The 22,394-nt window shown below is 42.2% G+C and overlaps 1 protein-coding gene across 2 annotated transcripts; it reads left to right on the forward strand.

Annotated features, from left to right (window-relative positions):
- Positions 1–12,395: 12,395 nt before the first annotated feature.
- Positions 12,396–22,226, forward strand: sncgb (synuclein, gamma b (breast cancer-specific protein 1)). Of its 2 annotated transcripts, XM_079293891.1 has the most exons (6): positions 12,396–12,702; positions 16,463–16,504; positions 17,199–17,326; positions 18,466–18,483; positions 19,395–19,436; positions 20,101–22,226. In XM_079293891.1, the coding sequence occupies exons 1-6, from the start codon at positions 12,582–12,584 to the stop codon at positions 20,107–20,109; spliced, it is 360 nt and encodes a 119-aa protein (XP_079150017.1). In that variant the 5' UTR covers positions 12,396–12,581; the 3' UTR covers positions 20,110–22,226. The 2 variants fall into 2 exon arrangements, with proteins under 2 accessions (XP_079150017.1, XP_079150018.1); XM_079293892.1 differs by lacking the exon at positions 18,466–18,483.
- Positions 22,227–22,394: the final 168 nt, after the last annotated feature.

Here is a 22,394-nt window from a genome sequence, read left to right on the forward strand (position 1 = left end):
TGCACGAGTTAAACGATATTTCCTGTGTCGACCAATGGCATAGCCAGGTCATTGGTTTTGAGTGTACCCCCGAATACTGTCATAACTGTCACCCTGTAAAAATCCACCAAAAACTGAATGTGTGTGAACGCGCTTCAGTGTTTGTAACATAACAGACTGTCAAAGTAAATGCAGGTCTCAAAACCGACTGTTTGTTTGTGCATAGCTCTGACAATCACTGCTGAGCGACTCAAAGCTGGACGAATTGAGGAGAAATAGAGTGTGAAGTTCCATGTGGGGGAAAAAAATCTTTTTGGAAAGAAATAAATTCAAGCCAAAAGGTGAGCCAATGTAGAATAATCTATCATACAAATCAGGTTTGATTTTATTATCAAACAAACTTCACGCTGCATGAAATCACTTTACATTACGGCCTGGCTCCAAAACGAACAAAAACAATCAAATTGACTATTAATGGAAACATGTACAAGCGTGATTTGGAAACCTTTTTTTTATCCAATTTCTGCTCTCCAAACATCTTAGTTCAGACATATTTAGATCAGAGAAGTCTTTTTCTGGGGTTGTGCCCACAAACCCTTTCAATAAGTTCAGTGTTTGGGCCGCTGTAGTTATAGAATCCTTGCTTACGGCGATGGTTGTCAGTCGGTGGCGCTATGACTATGAGTTGATATTGGCATGCAGAACTCCTAAAGTCATGATGTCAAGTTTGGGACTGTTTTGAAAAAGTAGTCGAATTACAACAGCTTGATGGATGATGGATTCACAGGCTCAGACAGGCTGTCAGCTGATTGTGTCCAACCTCCCTTTAATCTTTAATTACACGTCTGTGGTGTTCCGTAACACATCAGCTCTTCACATACAAAACGAATTCCACAAGGGAGAGCGTTTTTGGACATTTGGGACATTAATGTACACAATAAACAGTTTACAGGTCATTACAATACTGGCTGGCTGGAGTTAAACAACGTTCCTATCTGTATTCAGTCAGAGGTGAGTTGAAACGCTCGCTTGGATAAATCCAGCTGTACAACAGCTCTATCTACTGGTTCAAGTCCAACATTACTTCTATTTGTGTTTTCCCTAAGAAATACCAGAAATCAAAATATAAACGTGTTGGCAGAAAGTATTAACTGACCAAATGTCTAAAGGCCTTTTCGTACTGTCCTCACCAAATAAGCTTCTAAATTGAACTGTGGCAAGTGTTGTTAAGAAAGCATCTTGCAGATTTTATTTACTCTGTAAATTGCTGCTGCTAGAAACTAATTTTTTTCTTGGGGATGAATAAAGTGTATATCTATCTATCTATTTGATGTGTAAAAGGTTGCGATGGTAAAGTTCTACAGAGCGGTAATAGAAAGTGTACTCACTTCTCAATAACTGTGTGCAATGGCAACTCTACAGCCTACGAGAAAAAAACTCATGGACAGAACTTTAAAAACAGTTGGCTGTGTCCGCTCCCCTAGTTCTGAACTATACCATGTCTGCATTCAGCGTAGAGGTTTGTGAATTCAAAAGGACTCCTCACACCCAGCAAACCCTCCATGCAGCCTTCAACCTGCGGGTAAAAGACTACGCAGTATTTAGACTAGAATACCTCGCTTCACTAGTTGTACAATCAAGCACATGCACTTCCACTTGTCACTGTAAGGGCGTGAGCCATTCGGCTGCACCATTGTATGCTTACTGTATTGTACTTGTAGCAGTGTGTTTTTGTTCTGTGTGCTCTGTGATTATACGTTTTTGTGGTTGACTGCAACAAAACAAATTCAGAAGGCACTGTGATTGATATGGCAATAAAATACTGAACGTTTTGGATTGGTGTCTGATGAACCATAAAGGTATGAAGCATGCAGCTTGTCAATAGAGGGCACTAGGGCGCCCCCCCCCCCCCCATGAGCCACAAAAAGTAAAAATTATTTAAAAAATGATACAAATTGTCAATATTTGTGTTTTTGAAATATGGAATGCATCTAGTAATATGTGTAAAACGTGATTCAGGAAAAGTGGGAGACGGAATATTTTTTTGTTGAGCACCGGGCACTCCGACGTGTCTTATATGCACAGAGAAAGTCGCGGTACAAAAGGAGTACAACCTCAAACGTCATTACTCAAAGAGACATGCCGAGGAGTGTACAAAATACCAGGGAGATGAGAGAGAGGCCCGGGTCGGCGATCTTAAAACATGTTTACTGAGGCGACAAGATTTTTTTAAGAAAGCGAGCAAAGCGAGTGACGCGGCAGTCGAAGCGAGCTACGTGATGAGTGAGATGATCGCCAAGGCGGGAAAGCCATTAAAAGAAGGCGAGTTCATAAAAATGTGCATGTTGCAGGCTGCAAGTATAGTCTGTCCGGAAAAAAAGAGTCAGTTTAGCAACATCAGCCTTTCAGCCAACACAGTGGCAGAGCGCATTCTGACCGGTCAGGTGACATATATGATCAACTGCGGGAGAAAGCCAAACATTCTGTGCATTCTCAGTTGCTCTTGATGAGAGCACAGACATCACTGACACTGCGCAGCTCGCAATGTATGTCCGCGGAGTTGATGACAGTTTTGAAGTGATGGAGGAGTTGTTCACAGTGATTCCAATGCATGGCCAGACCACCGCTCAAGAGATATTCCACCAGCTGTGTGATGCCATTGTGGATGCCGGTTTAACATGGAAGAGGTTTGCTGGAATAACAACCGACGGAGCACCATCAATCACAGGGAGGAAAAATGGACTGGTGGCACTTGTTCAAAGAAAACTGGAAGAGGAGGGTGTGGAGGAGGCCATTGCTCTGCACTGCTTTATCCATCAGCAGGCCCTTTGCAGCAAATGCCTGAAGTTTGACAATGTGATGTCTGTTGTTGTGAAATGCATCAACCATATTAGATCCAGGGGCTTAAAGCACCGGCAGTTCCGCGCCTTTTTGGAGGAAATAAAGTCAGCATATGAGGATGTCCTCTACTTCACCGAGGTACGTTGGTTCAGCAGGGGAAACGCCTTTGTTAGATCCTGGGGTACTTCTGGCCCGATACGGGGCTACTTACTGACTCAGCTCTCTATTAAAAGATTGTCGAGCTGGTGTTCTTGCGAGGGAACTCGCCTGGCTCTTCTAACTGCCGTTACTCCCGACGTCTACCCTGCTTCCTCCGGTCTGAGTGCGCTCGGCCGAGGGGCCAGCCTGACCCCGGGCGCTCCTACCAGTCGCGTCGGTTATGGCAGCTTCCCTCTTCTGGATCCGTGCTCTTGGTAAATGCCAGGTTTAGGTTTTAACGGCTAGGGTTACTTCTAAAACCGTAAGGGATTGTTAAGTGGATTCGGTCTCTAGGATAACCTTACAGAACTCAGTTGTTAGACATACAATGGATTTAACTTTTTACTGCCACGAGGAACTTTTACTACTTGAGCAAATAAATGCACTTGCGAAATTTACTTTAAATGCAGATTAGATATTTATTGCAGGTTATATTTAGTTAGTTAGCAAGGGTTAAGCTACAGCTCACATAAAATGTTACTACACTTGATTCTTTACTTTAATTTTCTTCTTAGATTATACTCATTAGTTTTAGATGCCGAGACGGCTCGGTTGGAGCTGGATCTTCAATGGTTCGGTGAAAAAGTTCTTTTGGAGTTGTTAGGAGCGAAGGTCCGGCCGGACCCTCGGTCCTCCTGCTCTCGCAGCGGAGTTCGGCCAACAAGGCTCAGTACAAAGTCTTTCTAGGACTGCCGCGTTCCTCCGTTGCTCAGTTGTTAAAGTCGAGCACTGGGGAGAGGAAAATCTCCGTCATTCAATTCTTTGTCCACGAACAGCGGTCTTCTTTCCATGAACAGAGACGAAGTCCTCGAATACTTCAGTTACGATCGTCCGTATCTTCTTCTCAGAGCGTCTGGACGGCTCGTGCAGAAATCCCGTTTTTGCAAGCGTCTCCTTTTATCCTTGATTTGGGCTATCTGATCCCCTCCCTCCTATTCTGAACTCATGATCCTTTCCCCCACCCTCTTGTGTGTGCATTTGTTTCTGGAAAGTACCAGACTTTTCCCTCTTGGTGTGTGAGTCATCTCTTGCAACAGAATTCCATGTCCCATGACTGTTTTCCTGACTTACGCCCAAAACATCTGTTCCTGACTCACTCGGTCTGCTGACACACCATGACAAACACTTTTTCCACATCTCAGCTCCGGTACACAGAACATTATTATAATCAGTTTTTACATTTGTTAAATCACTCTATGCATTAAACATTTGTTATATAATGATCATAAACCTTATCTTTCGATTATACTTTAACTATTGATTTCTGAGTATATGCTTCGTGCTTTTATATCCTGTCTTTCCCCTGAACGTGTATGCATGTATCCAAGGTGGCTTTCTCTGTGAGCTCAACTCTTCTTGACACCTTGAAGAGGTTCTTTGAGTTGAGAGCAGAAGTGAAAGCCTTCATGGAGAAGGATGGGATGGCTGTTCCTGTGCTAAGTGATCCCAAATGGCTCATGGACTTAGCTTTTCTTGTTGACATCACACAGGAGCTGAATGTACTGAACAAGAAGTTACAAGGCCAAGGGCAGCTTGGCAGTGCTGCCTATGACAACGTCAGAGCATTCTCCACAAAACTTATGTTATGGAAAGCCCAGCTCTCTCAGACAAACGTCTGCCATTTCCCAACATGCAAGGCACTCATGGGTGCGGGCACACCATTCAGTGGTGAGAAGTATGCTGATGCCATTGTAAAGCTACATGAGGAATTTGATCACAGGTTTGCAGACTTCAAGACACACAGAGACACTTTTCAAATTTTTGCTGACCCCTTCTCCTTTGATGTGCAAGATGCCCCTCCTGTGCTTCAAATGGAGCTCATTGACCTGCAGTGCAATTCTGAACTCTAAGCCAAGTTCAGGGAGGTGAGTGGAATAGCAGACAAGCTTGGACAATTTTTGAGAGAATTTCCCCCCACCTTCCCTGAGCTTTCCAGGATGTTCAAGCGGACTATGTGCCTTTTTGGGAGCACATATCTGTGTGAAAAGCTCTTCTCAACCATGAACTTTAATAAGTCAAAGTACAGGTCCAAACTTACTGATGAGCATCTTCAAGCCATACTGAGGGTCTCAACTGCTTCCTCCCTCAAGCCAAATGTGGCCTTGCTGTGTGAGAGGAAGCACTGCCAGGTCTCTGGTAGCAAGGAGTAGGCAAGAGAAGCCTATGTTCTGAAGAACCGTTCATGTTCTGAAGAACCGTTCATGCTCTGAAGAACCCGTTCATGTTCTGAAAAACCCGTTCATGTTCTGAAGAACCGTTCATGCTCTGAAGAACCCGTTCATGTTCTGAACTGTTATTAATGAAGATTGGATCAGTTGTACGTTTTTTGGAATACTTGATGCGGCCCAGCCTCACCCAGACTCTACCTCCAGCGGCCCCCAGGTAAGTTGAGTTTGAGACCCCTGCTCTACAGGCAGTGCGAGCTCAAAAGACCCATTTGAGAGGAGAACTTTGCCGGAGAAACTACAGTGAAAGAGCTGATCCCAGATCAACCTGACCTCACAATCAGACAGCAGACTATCGAAAAAGGTAAGCGTTACATGCAAAGCCTCTCTAGTAGCTGGTACACCAGACAGGTTTGGCTCGCTGGATGCAGTCATGTTAATAACTTATTTAGCTTTTTAAAACAACGGGGACAGATCCAGCATGGACAGTTACGGAAGTGAGGGACATGAAGCACCTGTCTGAGAAATGGATATATAGTTATAAATAAATCATTTTATAAATATATATATACATATATATATTTATATATCCATGGATAACTCTGTCAAGCTAGCCATATTCAGCAAAGTGAACATCTTTTCTTCTAGAGTCTCATCTGCTTAACTTGGTCATGGAGGCATCAACATTTAATAGAGATGTTAAATTAACAGTGAAAACTCATCATAGCTTAATTTAACATCAGTATTCATAATTACACTTCATGTTTACTTCTTCTGATCTTTACCTCCTATAAAGGTCCATAGGGGCATCTCAATAAATGAACATGTTCTATTATATTATATTAAATATATATATACACGTGCGTGTTTTATATTATACTGAATATTATAATATGATATATAGATATTATCATAGTATCCTGAATTGTCTGTGAGGGTGACAAAAATAAGATGTCCTGACGTGTTTGTCAAAGTGTTATTTACTGCTTTTTTTCGTGTCAGTTTAAATGTCAAATATTTAACTGCAAAGTAGTAATGCATGTTTGATACCTTAGTTCTTTGCATTAAATCATTCTGGGATGTTTGCTGAAATTGATTGAATGTTGCACAGCCCTACCTAGAACATTTTCCACCAGCCGCCACTGGAATGAAGCAGTCTATTTACTCACAATTGAATATTTTCAATGCAGAACATCTGTATGGAGCACTTTAGATTCACACATCACCTGATCAATCAAATATAAATATGTCCAGATCAAAAACAATGTGCACTCACCAAGTCAATGCACAGACAATATCAGTGTGTGGTATGTTATTTCACAGAAACTAACTGCACATCTAAAAATAATAAACCTACCGTGAGAAGGAGAGTACAAAGTGAATGTGGCATACACAGAGTGAGTCGATCCGAGCAGCAAAGCAATGTAGCAAAGACAAGGAAAAACCTCAGGCAGGAAATTTGGGCAACATTTTATTTATAGGCTTTATCTTTTCAGAACATCAAATCTCAACATAGTCTCCACAGGTTTTGACATGTTCAGTTGACATACGGACAGACTTGGGTTTGTGACAAAAACAAGGTTAATTGTGAGAGGGGGCATTTCTTCTTTTGGTTTTGGGAAGAAACTCCTTGGCACCCTCAGAACTGCTTCTTATACGTTTTCACCATATCTGGCACGAGGGTCTCGTCCAGAGCCACTGCCCTGTTCACTTGCATTCCCACTATTTTGGACATCTCCTCGGCAGGGATGCCCTTTGGGCTGACTTCCTTCGCCATCATCATCGCTGGAGTCAGGGCAGTATTTATGGGGATCAGCTGGCTGGCCACCACGGACTTGAAGAATGGAAAATAAAAGGTCAGACATTATTATTGTTCTCATGGCACAGTTGAAAACAAAAATTCAAACATGTTTTCTTAAAGGTTCTGTCTGTGTTTTTGCGGAGCAAGAATAACTCACCTTTCCACTCATTTTGTTCAAAGAAAAGACAAAAACCAATTCAGTGAAAATTAATTAATCAATTAATTAATTAGCGGAGAACGAAGTGAAAGCTGTAGCTGAGACTTGTATCTGACAGGACAGGTTCAGGTGCTGCATCTTATATACAGTATGTGGGAGGACTTGCCTGGAGGGCCGCTCCTGTTCAACCAGCATATCCTGTTTCCTATTGGCCTGAAAGTAGGTCACTGTGTCACACCTCCTTATGCCAATTATAATGGTCATTTGATATTCTTATGAGTAAATTATCACTTGTTTTTGTGCAAACTATCACAAGCTTGCATTCTATAAATTGTGATCCATGTAAACAGCACCCCACCCTTGATCAACATAAGCGGGTAAAATGATTTTCCACCACAATATGCAAATGTCATGCAAATTACACAGTTTCACCATGTTCTAATAGATATACAATATTTGGGGTAAAAAGCAAGCTGAGACAGGTAAAACCTTCCCATGCGTCCATCCCAAAATCATACGAGAAAAGACAAAATAGATGCCTCTAATGAAGCTCTAGGGCAAGTTCAGTTAAGAAGACTACTCTTGCATGCCTAAGCCCGTGGTTTAGTTCTCATACATCTGTCAATCACTGCTCACGCATGCACACTTGTTGTTTGGGGCTGTTGATCATGATATCAACTGTCTAGATCAGCTGGTCTCTTCTATCCAATGAGACGATGACACGATGACATTGTTAGCTGTTGGAAAAATACAGAATAATGTGTGCAAATTGCTTGTACTTTTCCATGATGCTTAGAAACAGACTGCGCACCTGTTTGCATATAGCCTTCAATTGCATAGAAACTATGACTATTAAAGGGCCACACGTAGCACCCTCGAACAACTGTAACCTTCCTCAAATACAGCAGGCCTACATGTATCTAGGTAGAGACTACAAACGCAATTATAAGTGCAGCTATAAGTTCAATTCATCATGTTATTAATGGCAAAAACACCCAAGTCCAATTATTAAAACACACTTGCTTTCAACAAATCTATACGCATCCTACTCCTGAATAATATATTTTGAAGATTAATTTGGGGAAAGAAATAAAAAGGTGTTAAGTAGAAACAAAACACTTCATACAATTATTGTAAGTGTTAATGGTTGGAAATGTGTGTCATGTATTTGACATACGGGGGAATAATTATTACTGTGGTTGACATTTGAAAAAGAAAGAAAAAGCTAGGTGAAGCATGTAACAATTCAAAATCAAAGTAGTTAAAACATGAATATGGAACTAAAAAATGCAAGGGGAGGTAACTGTACTGCCCTAACTAGTAATGAGATGATGACAATGGTTGGATGCTCGGAGTTGATGACAACGGAGGGGGAAAAAATCTAAAAACATGAGAAGGGAGGATGTTATTTGGAGCAACATACACATAACAAATGAGCTCAGAGGAGGGCTGCTTGTAGGAGCCTTCATCCAGCACCCTGGACAAACATCCGCCCAAACGACAGAGCAGCAAGAAGAGAAGAGAGACAGCGATAAAAGGGAGAAGAGGATGGAAACAACAAGCATTATAGGTTACCACTCTGATTCAACGGCACATACCACTAATATGAACTTTTAAGCAGCACCAGCCTTCAGGAAACGGTGTGCCGTTGGAAAGGTACTGGCATATCACCCCAGGGATGGGTACATACTGTTGAACAACAGTGGCACACCATCGACCACTTTTCGATCTCGGCGTCACTCCCTCAGACACTGAATTAAAAGAGCATTAAGAGTGAAACGCTGAATTGAAATAGTATCAAGAACAGTGTAATAGAACTGCATCACAGTCAGGAAAATAGAGAGTTTAACTCTTCGTGGACGTATTAATTTGCTTTCACTGCCAACGATGCTGGCTTACCTGTATGCTTCCAGAACAAACACACAGCATGTGCTGAAAAGTGTCACGCTGGAGATGAGCGAAAAAGAGCGATTTCTCAGCTGCTGCAGCAACCTCTCCTCTTCATAAGAGTTTGATATTGTTATATCAGGTAAAACTGCAAAAAAATGTCAAGAATTGTCTTTATTCTTGTTCTATATTTTCATCAATACAACAAACTATATTTTTTGTACATATAATATAACTATATATACAACTTTATAAGCTGTGATATCAAATAGCTTTTGCGGCTCCAGACAAATTTTATTTGGTGGAAAATAGGACAAAATGGCTATTTGGATAGAAAAGGTTGCCGACCCCTGGCCTAGTGGAAACTTCCCAAAACCCAATATAAAGTAGGTCAGATCTGTTTATTTACTTTAGATGATGGATCCCACACAGTACACAGAACAGAACAGGGTGTAACCTCACAAAAAGCCGTTGGCTAATGACATGCTCTGTTTATACAAATAGAGAAGCATCTGTGACAGACAACTGGCAGGCGAATCTCTTTCAGATAAGGAGATTTTAAAAATTGTATTGTTGATTAGAACACATGTTACAATATGATGTGACAAATTCAAACTAATGGAAAATTATTTTCTAAAGTCCCAGAATAGCATATCCGAAAACATACAATTTAAATCATGTACAAGAATATAAAGTTGTATATATAGGGTTGTATTGTATTGTTACTTATTGTAGAACTGTAACAATTGGTTGATTAGTCGATCGACAGAAAAACAGTCAACAGCCAACTATTTTAAAGATTGATTCATCGTGAAAGTTATTTTACACGCCATGTCAGAGGATGCCGTTTTCGGCCTCTCATATGTGGAGATTGAGAGGACGGGATGGCCTCAGTCCCTGGCCCCACCGACCTTGAGCCACAAAATAATTTTTTTGTAAAATGATTAATTTGAATAATATTAATAAATTATACAAGTTGTCAATATTTGTGTTTTTGAGCTATGTAATATACCCAGTAATATTTGTAAAACAGGATATCTGCGCAAAATAAATGCTTTTCCCTGCTTGTCCTCTCCGCTAGTGCAACTCTCAGCTGTCCCCGTGCAAGTCTCTACTGTGCGTGCACATGCTGGGGCCAGATCGATTTGGCCCAAGGAAGACGGGTCTAATAAGCAGCTTAGCCAATCAAAAATAAATGAGTGACTTACAATTTAGCCAATCAGCTCCCTAAAAAAGACTTCCGGGAGGGCCAGATGAGAATGGCCCTCCCGGAAGTCTTTTTCTCCCGGGGTGCCCGTGTCTAGTTCTCATCTCGCGTGTTCTCGCTACCCAGCTGGACGACGGTCACCGGCTTGCGGTAAAGAAACACAACGAGGAGGTGGATAAAAACCGGCACATTTTATCAAACATAATTGATTGTGTCAAGTTTTGTGGGGCTTTTGAGTTGGCTTTGCGTGGGCATGACGAGACTGACTCCTCGGACAACCCTGGCGTGTTCAAGGGACTGGTGGATTTTGTTGCGTCCCTCGACGGTGTGCTGGAGGAGCACCTGGAGACAGCCAGCGTTTTTAAAGGGACGTCGAAGACTGTACAAAATGAGCTGTTGGACTGCATGCTGTCGGTTGGGGATTACATTCTGGAGGAAGTAAAGAACGCTGATTTTATCGCCATTCAAGCAGACGAGACGACGGACATTTCCACCCACTTGATGCTAACGGTAACGTACAAGAGCGTATTAATGCTCTGGCTATGCTCTCCATGGAGAAGGAACTTGTCAGGGACATGCCTGACTTCAATAAGAAGGTCATTGAGAGGTTTGCCACTCAGAAGAGCAAAGTTCCTTTACAAATAACTGTCATAAAAACATGCAGGTTTCCTCACCACACTGATTGGGTGTTTCTCCAACAAACAAGGTTCATAGGGGCATCTTAAAATATACTTGTTCTATTTGACTATATATGATATTTATATTTTATAATAATATATTCATGCTATTTCTATTGTATATTTATGATTATATGGTATTTATATCATATTATACTGAATTCTATTATTATATGACATATATATATGTTAATATACTGAATTGTATGAATAAGATGTCCTTATTATGTCAGTGTTGGAATAAATGATAACAACGTAACTGCAAAGTACTAATGCGTTTTTGATACATTTTGTTGTTGTTTTTGCATTGAATTATACTATTTGCTGAAATTGATTGGATGGTCCTACCCAAAAAAAAAATCCACCAGTCGCCACTAGGTCTACGCTGAATGCAGACATGGTATAGTTCAGAACTAGGGGAGCGGACACAGCCAACTGTTTTTAAATTTCTGTCCATGAGTTTTTTTTCTCATAGGCTGTAGAGTTGCCATTGCACACAGTTATTGAGAAGTGAGCACACTTTCTATTACCGCTCTGTAGAACTTTACCATCGCAACCTTTTACACATCAAATTTCCTAAGCTGTCTACAAAAAGAGTGGTCCTTGGTGAGCTTTCTTCTCAATGATGCTGAATATTGTAGTGCAGAGAATTTGAAATGGTCCACTCTCTCTTCCACCTGGTGGTTGATGACCCTTGGTAGATCTCCCTGTTTTTTTACGGAAGTCCATCACAAGTCCTTTAGTTTTGTTGATGTTCAGTTCCAGATAGTTATCGCTGCACTGGTCCACCAGATGGAGACCTCGTTCCTGTAAACTGTCTCATCAGTACAGGGAATCAGTTCCACCAGAGTTGCATGATCAGCGACGTTGTACAGTGTCAGAGTGTGAAACCCCGACGTGCGGGAGGATGCTCGGGCCCGTTCATCGCTGCTCGCAGCTTTGATTCAGGTGGAGATGACGAAGCATTTTCTCTCCTCCTCAAGAATATAAATGGCTGCAGCTGCTCCCTTTTTCTCTCGTAATTCACTTTAATTACATAAAATAGTTTTATACATTATACTTAAAGCGAGGACTCAGTATCAGGGAAAAGGAAGAAGGAATCATATTGTGGGGGCTGGCTGCGTGATTACAGATAACATGACAAAATCTCACAAGGCCCATGATGTGAAAAATCCTCTTTGAGTTCAGCGCTGAAGCTCTGCTGGTTATGTAACGGTGCACACAACCTCATCATGTAGAAAAGGTGTGTCCAGGGAAATCTGCCAATCATAATACGCAAACGGCAAGCCGGAGGCTGCACTGAGCACGAGTGAGAAGCCTCCGGAGAAAGATGGATGACGGTTGGAGGTGTGGCTGACTTGCAGCATGACTTGAAAATGCTGCAGCATCCGGCTGTCCCTCCTCCTCCTCCTCCTCCTCTTCTCTCCATCTTGTGCATACCGGCTGTTTCCTCCCTCCCTCTTTCTCCCAGTCTGCATGCTGTAGTCCTGCTGTGCAGTCCTCTCAGCCCTCTGTTGCAGCACCAAAAGGGAGGAGGAGCCACCAGCACACACACACGCATACTCCCACCGACACACACGCACTCTCCCATCAACTCTTCTGCACGCTCGCTGTAATCACCAGCCAGGCCCATTTGGAGCAGGGGAGCCCAGCCGTCTCGTCGCCCAAGATGGATGTATTCATGAAAGGGTTCTCCATGGCCAAGGAGGGAGTGGTGGCCGCTGCAGAGAAGACCAAAGCCGGAATGGAGGAGGCAGCAGCCAAGACCAAGGAAGGGGTGATGTATGTAGGTACGTAACGCATATTGTCTGTAGAGCTGACACCAGGTTGTATTAAAAAGAGGAAAGTGGGTAAGTTTGGGGGAGATGCCCTCATTGTTTGTTGTGTGTGTGTGTGTGTGTGTGTGTGTGTGTGTGTGCGCGTGTGTGCGCGTGCGCGCGTGTGTGTGTGTGTGTGTGTGTGTGTGTGTGTATGGTTGCATTATATGTTTTTGCACCTTTTGAGTAGGTCCCTTGGGTGTCCATGTCTCGGGCACTTGTGAGAAGCGACAAGAACAGAGGGAGGAGGAGGAAGAAAGGAGGGGATGGAGAGAGCACTGGCAGGATACTGCTGCAGGACTTGTGCAGGGCAGAGGGTGGGGGTCTGAAAGAGTGAGGAGGGGGAGTTGGATGGAGAATGAGATGGACAAAAGTTGTAATTGCGTAGCACGACAGTAGCTGGTGGAGGATTGGTCTGTGTTTTGTGGCAAAAAGAAAAGGAATAAAAGAGGAGAAGAGAGGAAAGAGGAATGATCTTGTGATGGCGCCGCCTCAAGCTTTTGTCACTTGCCCTATTTTATTCACATTGAATGGTTTGTGGAGTAGTTTGTGGAGTCTCAATGCAGTGATGAAGCCCCCAGAGACTCGGTGTATCCGCCTTGTTTAATTCCCAGAATAGAGTTGACCTACATTCAATAGGCTACCGTGCATTTTTTGAGGTATATTCACAGATATTTAAAAATAAATGTATAAATTCACCTTTGATGATGCAGGTGTATGAGGACGGACAGAGATTTCAAATTTGAAAAACACTCCAGATGCTTTCTGGTCAAGCTGCGGTTTCCAGTTATTTTATATTAGCTCAAGCAGCAAATGCGTCACATCTCAAGGTTACCTCGAGTGCCAGGCTTCTAGGCCGCCAGAGAGGGGAGGGGCGTTGTGATAGTAGGAGGGTGGGTGGGTGAGGTGTTAGCGAAGTGGAAATCTTCGTCGTCATCTGCAGTCTGTCCCTTCAGTCACACAGCAGCTTCAAAAATCATGATGAGGAAAATGAAAGGTAAAAATAAAATGTGACGGTATGAGTGCAAGAGTCAATGTCCTGAGCTGAAAGAGGGGGGGGGGGAGGTGAGGAAGAGAGGGCAAGGATCATTTGAGCACTGCAGTAATTTACTCTCCTATAACCCCCCTCCGACCTCACCCCACACTCGTTTTGATGCAAGGACGTGTGTGTGCTCGTTTGTGGCGTTGCAGCAGCAGGATTTAACTGCCAGTGTGTGCTGCTTTGATGACTAACCACCTTCCTCCCCCCGCAGCTCTTAAAACAACCAACCCATCCAGGGGAAAGATGGAGGGATGCAGGAGGAGAGATGGAGAGAGAAGGGAGGGGTGTTATGTCAGAAAAAGCTCTGAGCTTCTAGCCTCGTGGCTCCTGTATGAACAGATGGTGGGTTGGCAAAAAGAGAGAGACACATAGTGATGGAGGGATGATGGAGGTGGAGGCACGACAGTCACTAGAAAGTGAAACCTGGATGTTCCAGAGGGTACAGGTTGGTGACGAGCTCAGGTAAAGGAGAGGACGGAGAGAAAAGTAACATGGGGGAAAATGATATGCAGATCACAGGGGGAGGAACAGAAGAGGGATGCGATCGCTGAAGTGGGGATGGTCGATGGCGGCGATAAAGCACTGTAACGGCCTGCAGCAGAGTGCATACGTCAGTGACTGTGTATAGAAAGTATCGAGGTCTGCACTTCTGCTTTCATAAACGGGCCAAACCTTCTTTTTTTTAAGGCCAAATGTGTGTCAAAATACCACTTTAAATTAAATGTTGTCGTGCTGCAGAGACGTCCTGGCCTACACATCATATTCTCATGATCATATGTTCAGATCCCTGCAAAAACCACACCATAATCATTTTAATGTTTTCCAATGAAAATGACATTATCATTCCCTTTAATATTGCAATTATTTTTTTCAACATAGTTCAGCCTAGTCTTTTACATTTTCATAATGGATTTCTTTAGTGTTATGTTTTTATGTTATGTACCTTTAAAGGGTACACGTGTGACTTGCTCAGTGCATATATTTTATATTTTACATCGCTGCAAACATACAAATGTATCACCATTATTAGGATTTGTCATTAAATCTGGGACATGTCAGAGCTTTCATCTCATCACGACTGCTATAAAACACAAATCCTCCTCTGTAAAAAAAACGACGAATGCCATATATTTGCACATTATTTCATAACAGGAAAAAACATTCGAATCCGTGCAATCTTCAATTATTGAGACAAGCTGTCGGTCGGGATTGCCATTTACTTTCAGGGCCATTTAAAAAAAAAAATGGCTTTCTTGTTCAGCTGATACTTTCAGCAGTGTCCTGTGCATCACATGAAGAATCGCATCTGCTTCTGCCCGAATCTTTTTTGATTATTTAATTTACAATTTTGTAGATGCCGTCTGTTCTGTGTGATGGGGACAGACAGATATTCACAGTGACAATCAGGTGGCTCCCTCTGTTGTCTGGGAGAAAGGAGCTGTGTCATTGCAGTGTGTGTGTGTGTGTGTGTGTGTGTGTGTGTGTGTGTGTGTGTGTGTGTGTGTGTGTGTGTGTGTGTGTGTGTGTGTGTGTGTGTGTGTGTGTTTGACTGTACTGCAGTACTGCTCAGTACTCAGGCACGTGGCTCATGAAGCACAGGGAGCGTGCAGAGAAATGGAGGGAAGCAAGAGACAGAGGTGGATGCAGGATACTTTTAATGGCAGCATCTGTGTGCACAACATCATGATATTCTGCAGATTTTTTCTTCCTTATTTTCAACCGTCCTCCCATTATTCATTATTCTCTTTCATCTCTTTGAGCAGATATTTCCCTCCATCTATCCCTCACTCTGGCAGATTATATAACCACAATGTAATCTGCTTTGGATCATACTATAATGAGCTGGTGAGCAGAGAGGGAAATGCAGAGAGGTGCTGCTGTTCACAGATTATTTCCCAATGGAATTGTTTCCATAAAATGCAACATTTCAAGTCTCCTAAGATTTATGGAGCTTCCAAACACCTAAGACTGAGTTCTAAAGGTTGAAAAGACAAGATAACCGAAAATTAAACAATCCAAGCAGATGAAACCAGGGAGATGCTTCAATCACACTGAAAGGATACTGAGTGTTTGAAATGTATTTTTAGAAAGAGCAATGGACACTGCTAACCCAACTCTCAAGGAAGGATATGTCGGAGTCTTGGAGGGCAACAGCAGCTAAGAAATGTCTCTAAAAGGCAGGAATAAATATGTGTTAGCACTCCAACGTCTATGTTGTTTTCTATGTTGTTTCTATGATTTTGTGGCAATTAAAATGTAAAAGAAATAAACAAAGAGTTTATTGAAGTAAAAGAAAACTTAAACAAAGCAACATCACATTTTTACATTGATGTAATAATTGCCACTTCTAATGGGTGAAGCCCTTTTATCTAATGATGTAATTATGATGTTCAATACAAATAAATCAGTTATTATAATAAGCTTGTTCTCTTATTACTAGAAGATTAATTAGGTGTAAGGTTCACGGCTTAGCATCCCATTGCAATCATCCCTCAGTGATTATAAAAGACAAAAAATAAATACTCACTAAATAAATCAACATAAATGTAAAAAAAAAAAAAAAAACTACATAAAATATGCAACAAGACTGCTTCATAAAAGCTACTAAAAAACATTTTATAACATGTCATTTTTCTATCAAAGCAGGAAACGTGGACATGAATTTGATCGTAATCTCTGTTTGATCCACAGGCAGTAAGACAAAGGAGGGAATGACGGCATCAGTAAACACAGGTAAGAAACCCTGTACCTGCTCGCCCTATTCGTGACCTCAGCAATGTGAGGTGAAAAGTGAGGACATTTTTCTTTTTTCAAAAACACTTCAGACGCAGCATGAAATGTAATTTGTGTCACTTGTTGAAGGTTATTGTTGAGTTTGTAATGGGCTCGTTGATGCCCCTTGTGGCTGGGAATAAAAACACCCACTGCGGCTCTCACCAACAGTCAGTGCGTGTTTTCTGGCCCTCGGGTGGCAGCAATGAGCCCATTACAGCTCATTATGAGGCAAAGAGGACGGCGCACTATACTGGCAGAGATTTAGGATCTATGCTTTGTCATAAATGTTTTCAAATAAAAATGATGAGCCCATCAATCGTGCGTGGCCTCTTGTATATTTGCTTCTTGAGAACTGCACATACAAACAACTTGGGTCAAGTCCTTGGGTCATCAGCGATACACCTGCTAGTCATGTGATGTTAATGTTAAATTATAGATCATTTGGGTGCTAAAGCTCACCCGAACATTGACGGAGAGCGAGCTGTGGAGCGAGCTGTGGTCAGCATGCCTTTTGGCAGTGTACCGGTTAATATTGTGGTGATTGGAATGCTTGTCAAAAAATACAAAGGACAGACAAACTTAAAGAGACTCCTTTTTAGTTCGATTTGAGTGTGTTTCCGTTCCACTAACCGTCCTCCACTTTGCATCTTAGTGGCCAACAGGACCGTGGATCAGGCCAACATCGTCGGAAATGCAGCGGTTGCCGGGGCCAATGAAGTGTCACAGGCATCCGTGGAGGGGGTCGAGAACGCCGCCGCGTCGACCGGGATGGTCAACCAGGTCAGTTATCGTGGTAACGTTGGGTTAGCTTACACCAGCAGTTCTTCACATAACCATAAAGGAAAACATGAAAAAAACATCTGCACTATTATTGTTGTTTTTCTTCAACAAGCTCAGACAGACTTACAGGTCCAGAAACTAAATGTTGCCTGAAAGTGATGTTGAATTTAAGAAACACAATGTCTACGGTCAGCCACTAGATAGAGCTGTGTCACCACATTAAGCACAGAGAGCTGCAGTGTACCAAAGAATTTAATTTCCAGAGGCCAAGGCGACAGTCTCAACTATTCATTGACATAAAACGGAGAAAAGCAGCGAACACTCACAAAGGACGAATATACATTTTTTTTCATGTTTTTGTTAAAAAATCTAACAAATAATCAACCTTGCTACAGCTCACTTAGATTTTTCCTATTTTGTCCTTTCTGTAACGCAATTTGTACTTCGGCCACAATCGGCCAACATGTGCATCCATACCGATATATATGCAAGCTAATTGATTTATTAGTCTTGCTCTACTTAAAGGAACTGTATGTAACAATTAACATGTATTAATTGCTTTGTGTTGCCAACATGTGAACGTAACGGTACAAAGCAGTATAATTAACGATTGCTTTCTGCTAGCCAACAGCGATGCAAGGCATAGGCGGTCAACTAACTGACTGTCAGCTAAGGTTAGCCAGCTAGCTGTAGCTTACCTACGCGGCATGGATCTGGCGGTTATTGCTTCATAGCACCAGCTGCCAAAGTAATTTATTTATACTGTATTTACATTGTATGAGTATATTATGTGGCCTACTGTTTTGAACCAGATCTCAAGTCAAAATATACTATATCCATGAAAGCTGAAATGAACTGCACAGCTACATTGTAAAGTTATTGAAACATGTTTCCGAAAATATTTGTTCAATTTATTTTTTGTGCCACTGCTGGCCCTCCATGTTTTGTTCTCAAACCTATTTGTCAGATGTCAGACGGACACCTAATCTTTGTCTCTTTCATGCACGTCTGACTAAAAGTTATTTTGTGTCTTGTCTGTTGCTTCTTTTGTTATCGTACAAAGCTTCTGTCTCGTGTGTTGTTCTGTGTCGCTCACCTTTTGTTGTTTATGTTGTGTCTCATATGTGTTCCCCTGATAGGAGGAGCCTGTATACGAGGTGCTTATTGGACAGAGCAGTGTGGGGTCATAGGTCATGCTGGGGTGACAGAGAAGGGATACTCTGCATGCTACATGCACCAAGTTGACAGTTTATTATGTACGCCTGTACAATGCAATCCAACATACCTGCAATACATCTTTTCCAGCAGAATGTTTTACGGTAGGATTTACTTCAGGACTGTTGTATTGGATTACATTAAATGGCACAAGTGTACCTAATAAACTGGTAACTCTGTGTATATTAGATAATAAGCCACAACAGACTTTATGAGCGTCAAGAGGGGAAAATAGAAACAGAAGCTGCTGTGATGCTTCCCAAATACAAATGGACAAATCCCTGCAGTATTTGGGTCTTTGGGTAAAATCTTCTTTTGATAAAAGCATAAAAACGCATGACGTCTTTGCAATATTCAGAAAAGGAAGACATTTTCCTCTGACCTCTCAGACGCTCATTCAGTTATGTGGTTTAGGCAACAACGATACTAAAACTCCATTTTTAACCATGTAGCTCCTCTGTGTAGCGTGAAGTGGCCTACAAGCTCTGGGCCACATCTCCAGCACGTCGGATAAGCCACAGCCAGCGAACACTTTCATGGCATGCACCAAAATAGCTTCATGCACTGCTCAGGCTGAACGAGGCCTGTGCACCTGGTGCCTGGCACCCTTATATGCTGTATAGCTCTAATCAACTAACTGGTTCAGTTAGTTGAAGTCTGACGCATGGTAATAAGAGTTGGGTCAACCTTACGGCATGGGCTTTGTAGTCTTAACTGCTTTGTTATGTTAGAGCTGGAGGAAAACGAAATCTAAAAAGCCATTGGTGCTCGAAGCCCTCTGCCCCGCTACACCTCATTCTTTCATTCTCTCGGCTCCACCTTTCTTTCTCACTCTTCTTGTTTCCTCTTGCAGGGAGAATATGGAGGAATGGAGCAGGGTGGGGAAGGAGGAGAGGTAAGAAAACAAGTTAGGCTGCTATTGGTATGAAAGCATTTCAGTCAAATCAAATTACGTGTGACACACAAGTGCAGAGGGAATATTCAAGACTGTTTTCAATACAAATCAGTTCAGCAAGAAAATCATGTTTCTTTAGGCAAGGCAAGGCGAGGCAAGTTTATTTGTATAGCACATTTCAACAACAAGGTAATTCAAAGTGCTTCACATAAAACCATTAAAAGCATCAAAACATAAGGAAAAAGAAAAGGAGATTTAAAAACAATTAAAGAAACAGTGTAAGAAATAAAATTCAGTAGTAAAAAGTAAAGGAGATTTAAAACATACATTGAAACAATAATCGATGTCTCCCTGAGACATTACGCTGCACGCAATCAACCATACACTGCCGCAATTCTGCAATTACTCGCACACAAACCACTTTAGTGGGGCAAGTACCCCGAAATTGCAAGTGCAGGACTTTTGTAAACGTACTTAGTTACTTTCCACCACTGCTCATGATAAGTAAATTGATTTTGATGTATGATATCTGTGGAGTGCCCCTTTAACTTGGAAAGGCATATTTGTTATTACATTGTGGTATTACTACGTATACTCAAGTAAAGGATCTAAATACGTCTTTAACCGCTGACACCATCCTCCTCCCTTCCTTCCTTTCTTTCAGGGGTATTAGTCGTCTGCAGGACCTTCCTTCCCGTGCTCTTCGGCGTCCCCTCGCTCCCCTCGCCTCGCTGTACCAGACTTCAGATGTTCAACTTATTTTTTTGTGACTTTACAGAACCAAAATCAACTAAAACAGACTCTTCCGGATGCCGCACCTATGCCCCTATCTCCCCCTCTGTGATCTCCGTGATGCCTCTCCCTCAGCAGCTCTCTGCCACCTGTCCTCACGCTGTCTCCTCTCTGATTTCCTGCAGCCTGTAGCTTTTCCTCCACTGCCCGTCTTACCCTCGCCTCACCTGTGTGTTAGTGTCGTTCTGATATGAACCCTGGTGTTGTTACAGCCCCTACGCCTACCAACCGAGAGGGAAACCTCGCACACAAACACACACGTACAAACAAACGAAGAGACACACCTTCACCTTCAACACACGCATGAAACACACATACAGTACATATGTACAGTACATGCCAGCACAGACGCACACACCGGGCAAACATGTAAATCGTAGGATATTTTGGTTGTATAAATACAGTTAAGCCTCTGCAGTCCACAACAATGACAATAACTCACTAAGTGACTGAGGCAGGGTATGAGAGGTTGTGTGATCTGCTTTCTGTGTGCCTGTGTGTTCATGTTAGCTTATATATGTGAGTGTGCATGTGTCAAATAAATCTCCAGAGGCTTGTGCAGGGGATCGTGCGTTGAGGACAGATATTCTGTTTTGTGTGCAGTAGTTAGTTAGCTCCAGTAGACTGCATGAACAGATGTGTAGAATGACTTGTCTCGTGTTGTAACTGTAGAGTAGCAGCTGTTCTGTGTATAGCTTTGTATGGCTTAGTGTGTGTTTGGTCTCGACATTTAGAAACAGGATTGTTTACCGGGAAGCAATACTCAATGCTCATTTTTCCTCAGCTGTTAGAGCGGAAACTTGAATTGTGTTCATGTGTTGCATGAGAAAACAAGAGCAGTTGTTCCACAAGTTAAGTTTCCAAATGTTCAAAGAATGTGTCTATTATTTTAGATATTTGTGGCGAAATAAGCAAAATTAAAGGGAAACGACAACCAGATATTGATTCTGAAATTCAGATCGGTGTAGGGGGGGAGATGTCAGGGATTCCCCCCGAACCAGCGTTACAAACACTGGCTAAATGTCTGGTGAAATGAGCTGAAAATGCTTCATACTATTTAAATAAACATGAAAAAAACCATCTTGGGTTTGAATATTTCCCTCGATGTAAACATCAAATAGCTTCAATGACGAGTTCAAACAAGCTGAAACTGAATTTAAGTCCGACCATGTTTTTCAAATGTTAAGCTACTAAAGGGGAAATTGAAAAGGGAAACCTGAGAAAAAAGTTTTCAGAGGCTTTGGAGCAGCCGATACTGATCACCTCTTGTTATCGTGTTGTGGCTTTTTAATCTTTGTGAAACTGTTTTGCATGCCACCAGGAGAAAACAAAGCAGTGTGGAAATTAGTCTCTTGTTTATTCCAATTTCTGTGATTAATAATCAATTCTGTGAGGGAATCGGTACGCCAAGAGAATGAAGGTTTTATCGAGTATTACGGTTATATGTAGTTCTGTGTATATAGCTTGAATTCTGGGATGTGTACTTGTTTTTAGGGTAGTTATTTCATATTTCACACTAACTAGTCTGAACCCTGGCTGTTCTGAGGATCCCGCCCATCAACTGTCTCAGCCAATCGGAGGATTCCTCTCTCCTCTCAGTCAGTGTGATGCCACCTTTCACTGCTCATCTGCCCGGCATCGGTGTGTGTGCCTGTATGCACTGTATGTGTGTGGGTGTGTCGTGTTAACATAGAACCGGTTCAGCCAGCAAAGTGCGTGTGTGTTTGTGTCTGGAGCAGGTTTGTGTGTTTTTACTTTGAGGCCAATGGAAACTGATGACTGCATGTTGCCTTAGTAAGCAATCTGACATTCACACACAGATTACACGTTGCACGACACTTCTTCCAACACACGCACACACAGCCCACTCTAAATAACACAATTACAAATCCCACCTCAGATACACAAACACAAATCACACCCCATGTTTAATTTGGCATCAAAGCAGACTCGCTGATTTTATAAACGGTACCAGTGAAATTAAAAAGGTTTTGTTGAAATCCAGCGACTGTGTTGAGAATTTATTTGAAGGCGTGGTTTACTGGGTGTTGAGCTTTGATCTTTGATCTCAGTCAGGGCCAGATCATCCGTGGCCACAGGGAGTGAAGAGCTGTCGACACCTGCTGCATGTTCTTGTTTGATACAAAGAGTTAAAAATAGAGAATC

Source organism: Melanostigma gelatinosum, assembly GCF_949748355.1.
Source record: "Melanostigma gelatinosum genome assembly, chromosome: 21".
Lineage (NCBI taxonomy): Eukaryota > Metazoa > Chordata > Actinopteri > Perciformes > Zoarcidae > Melanostigma > Melanostigma gelatinosum.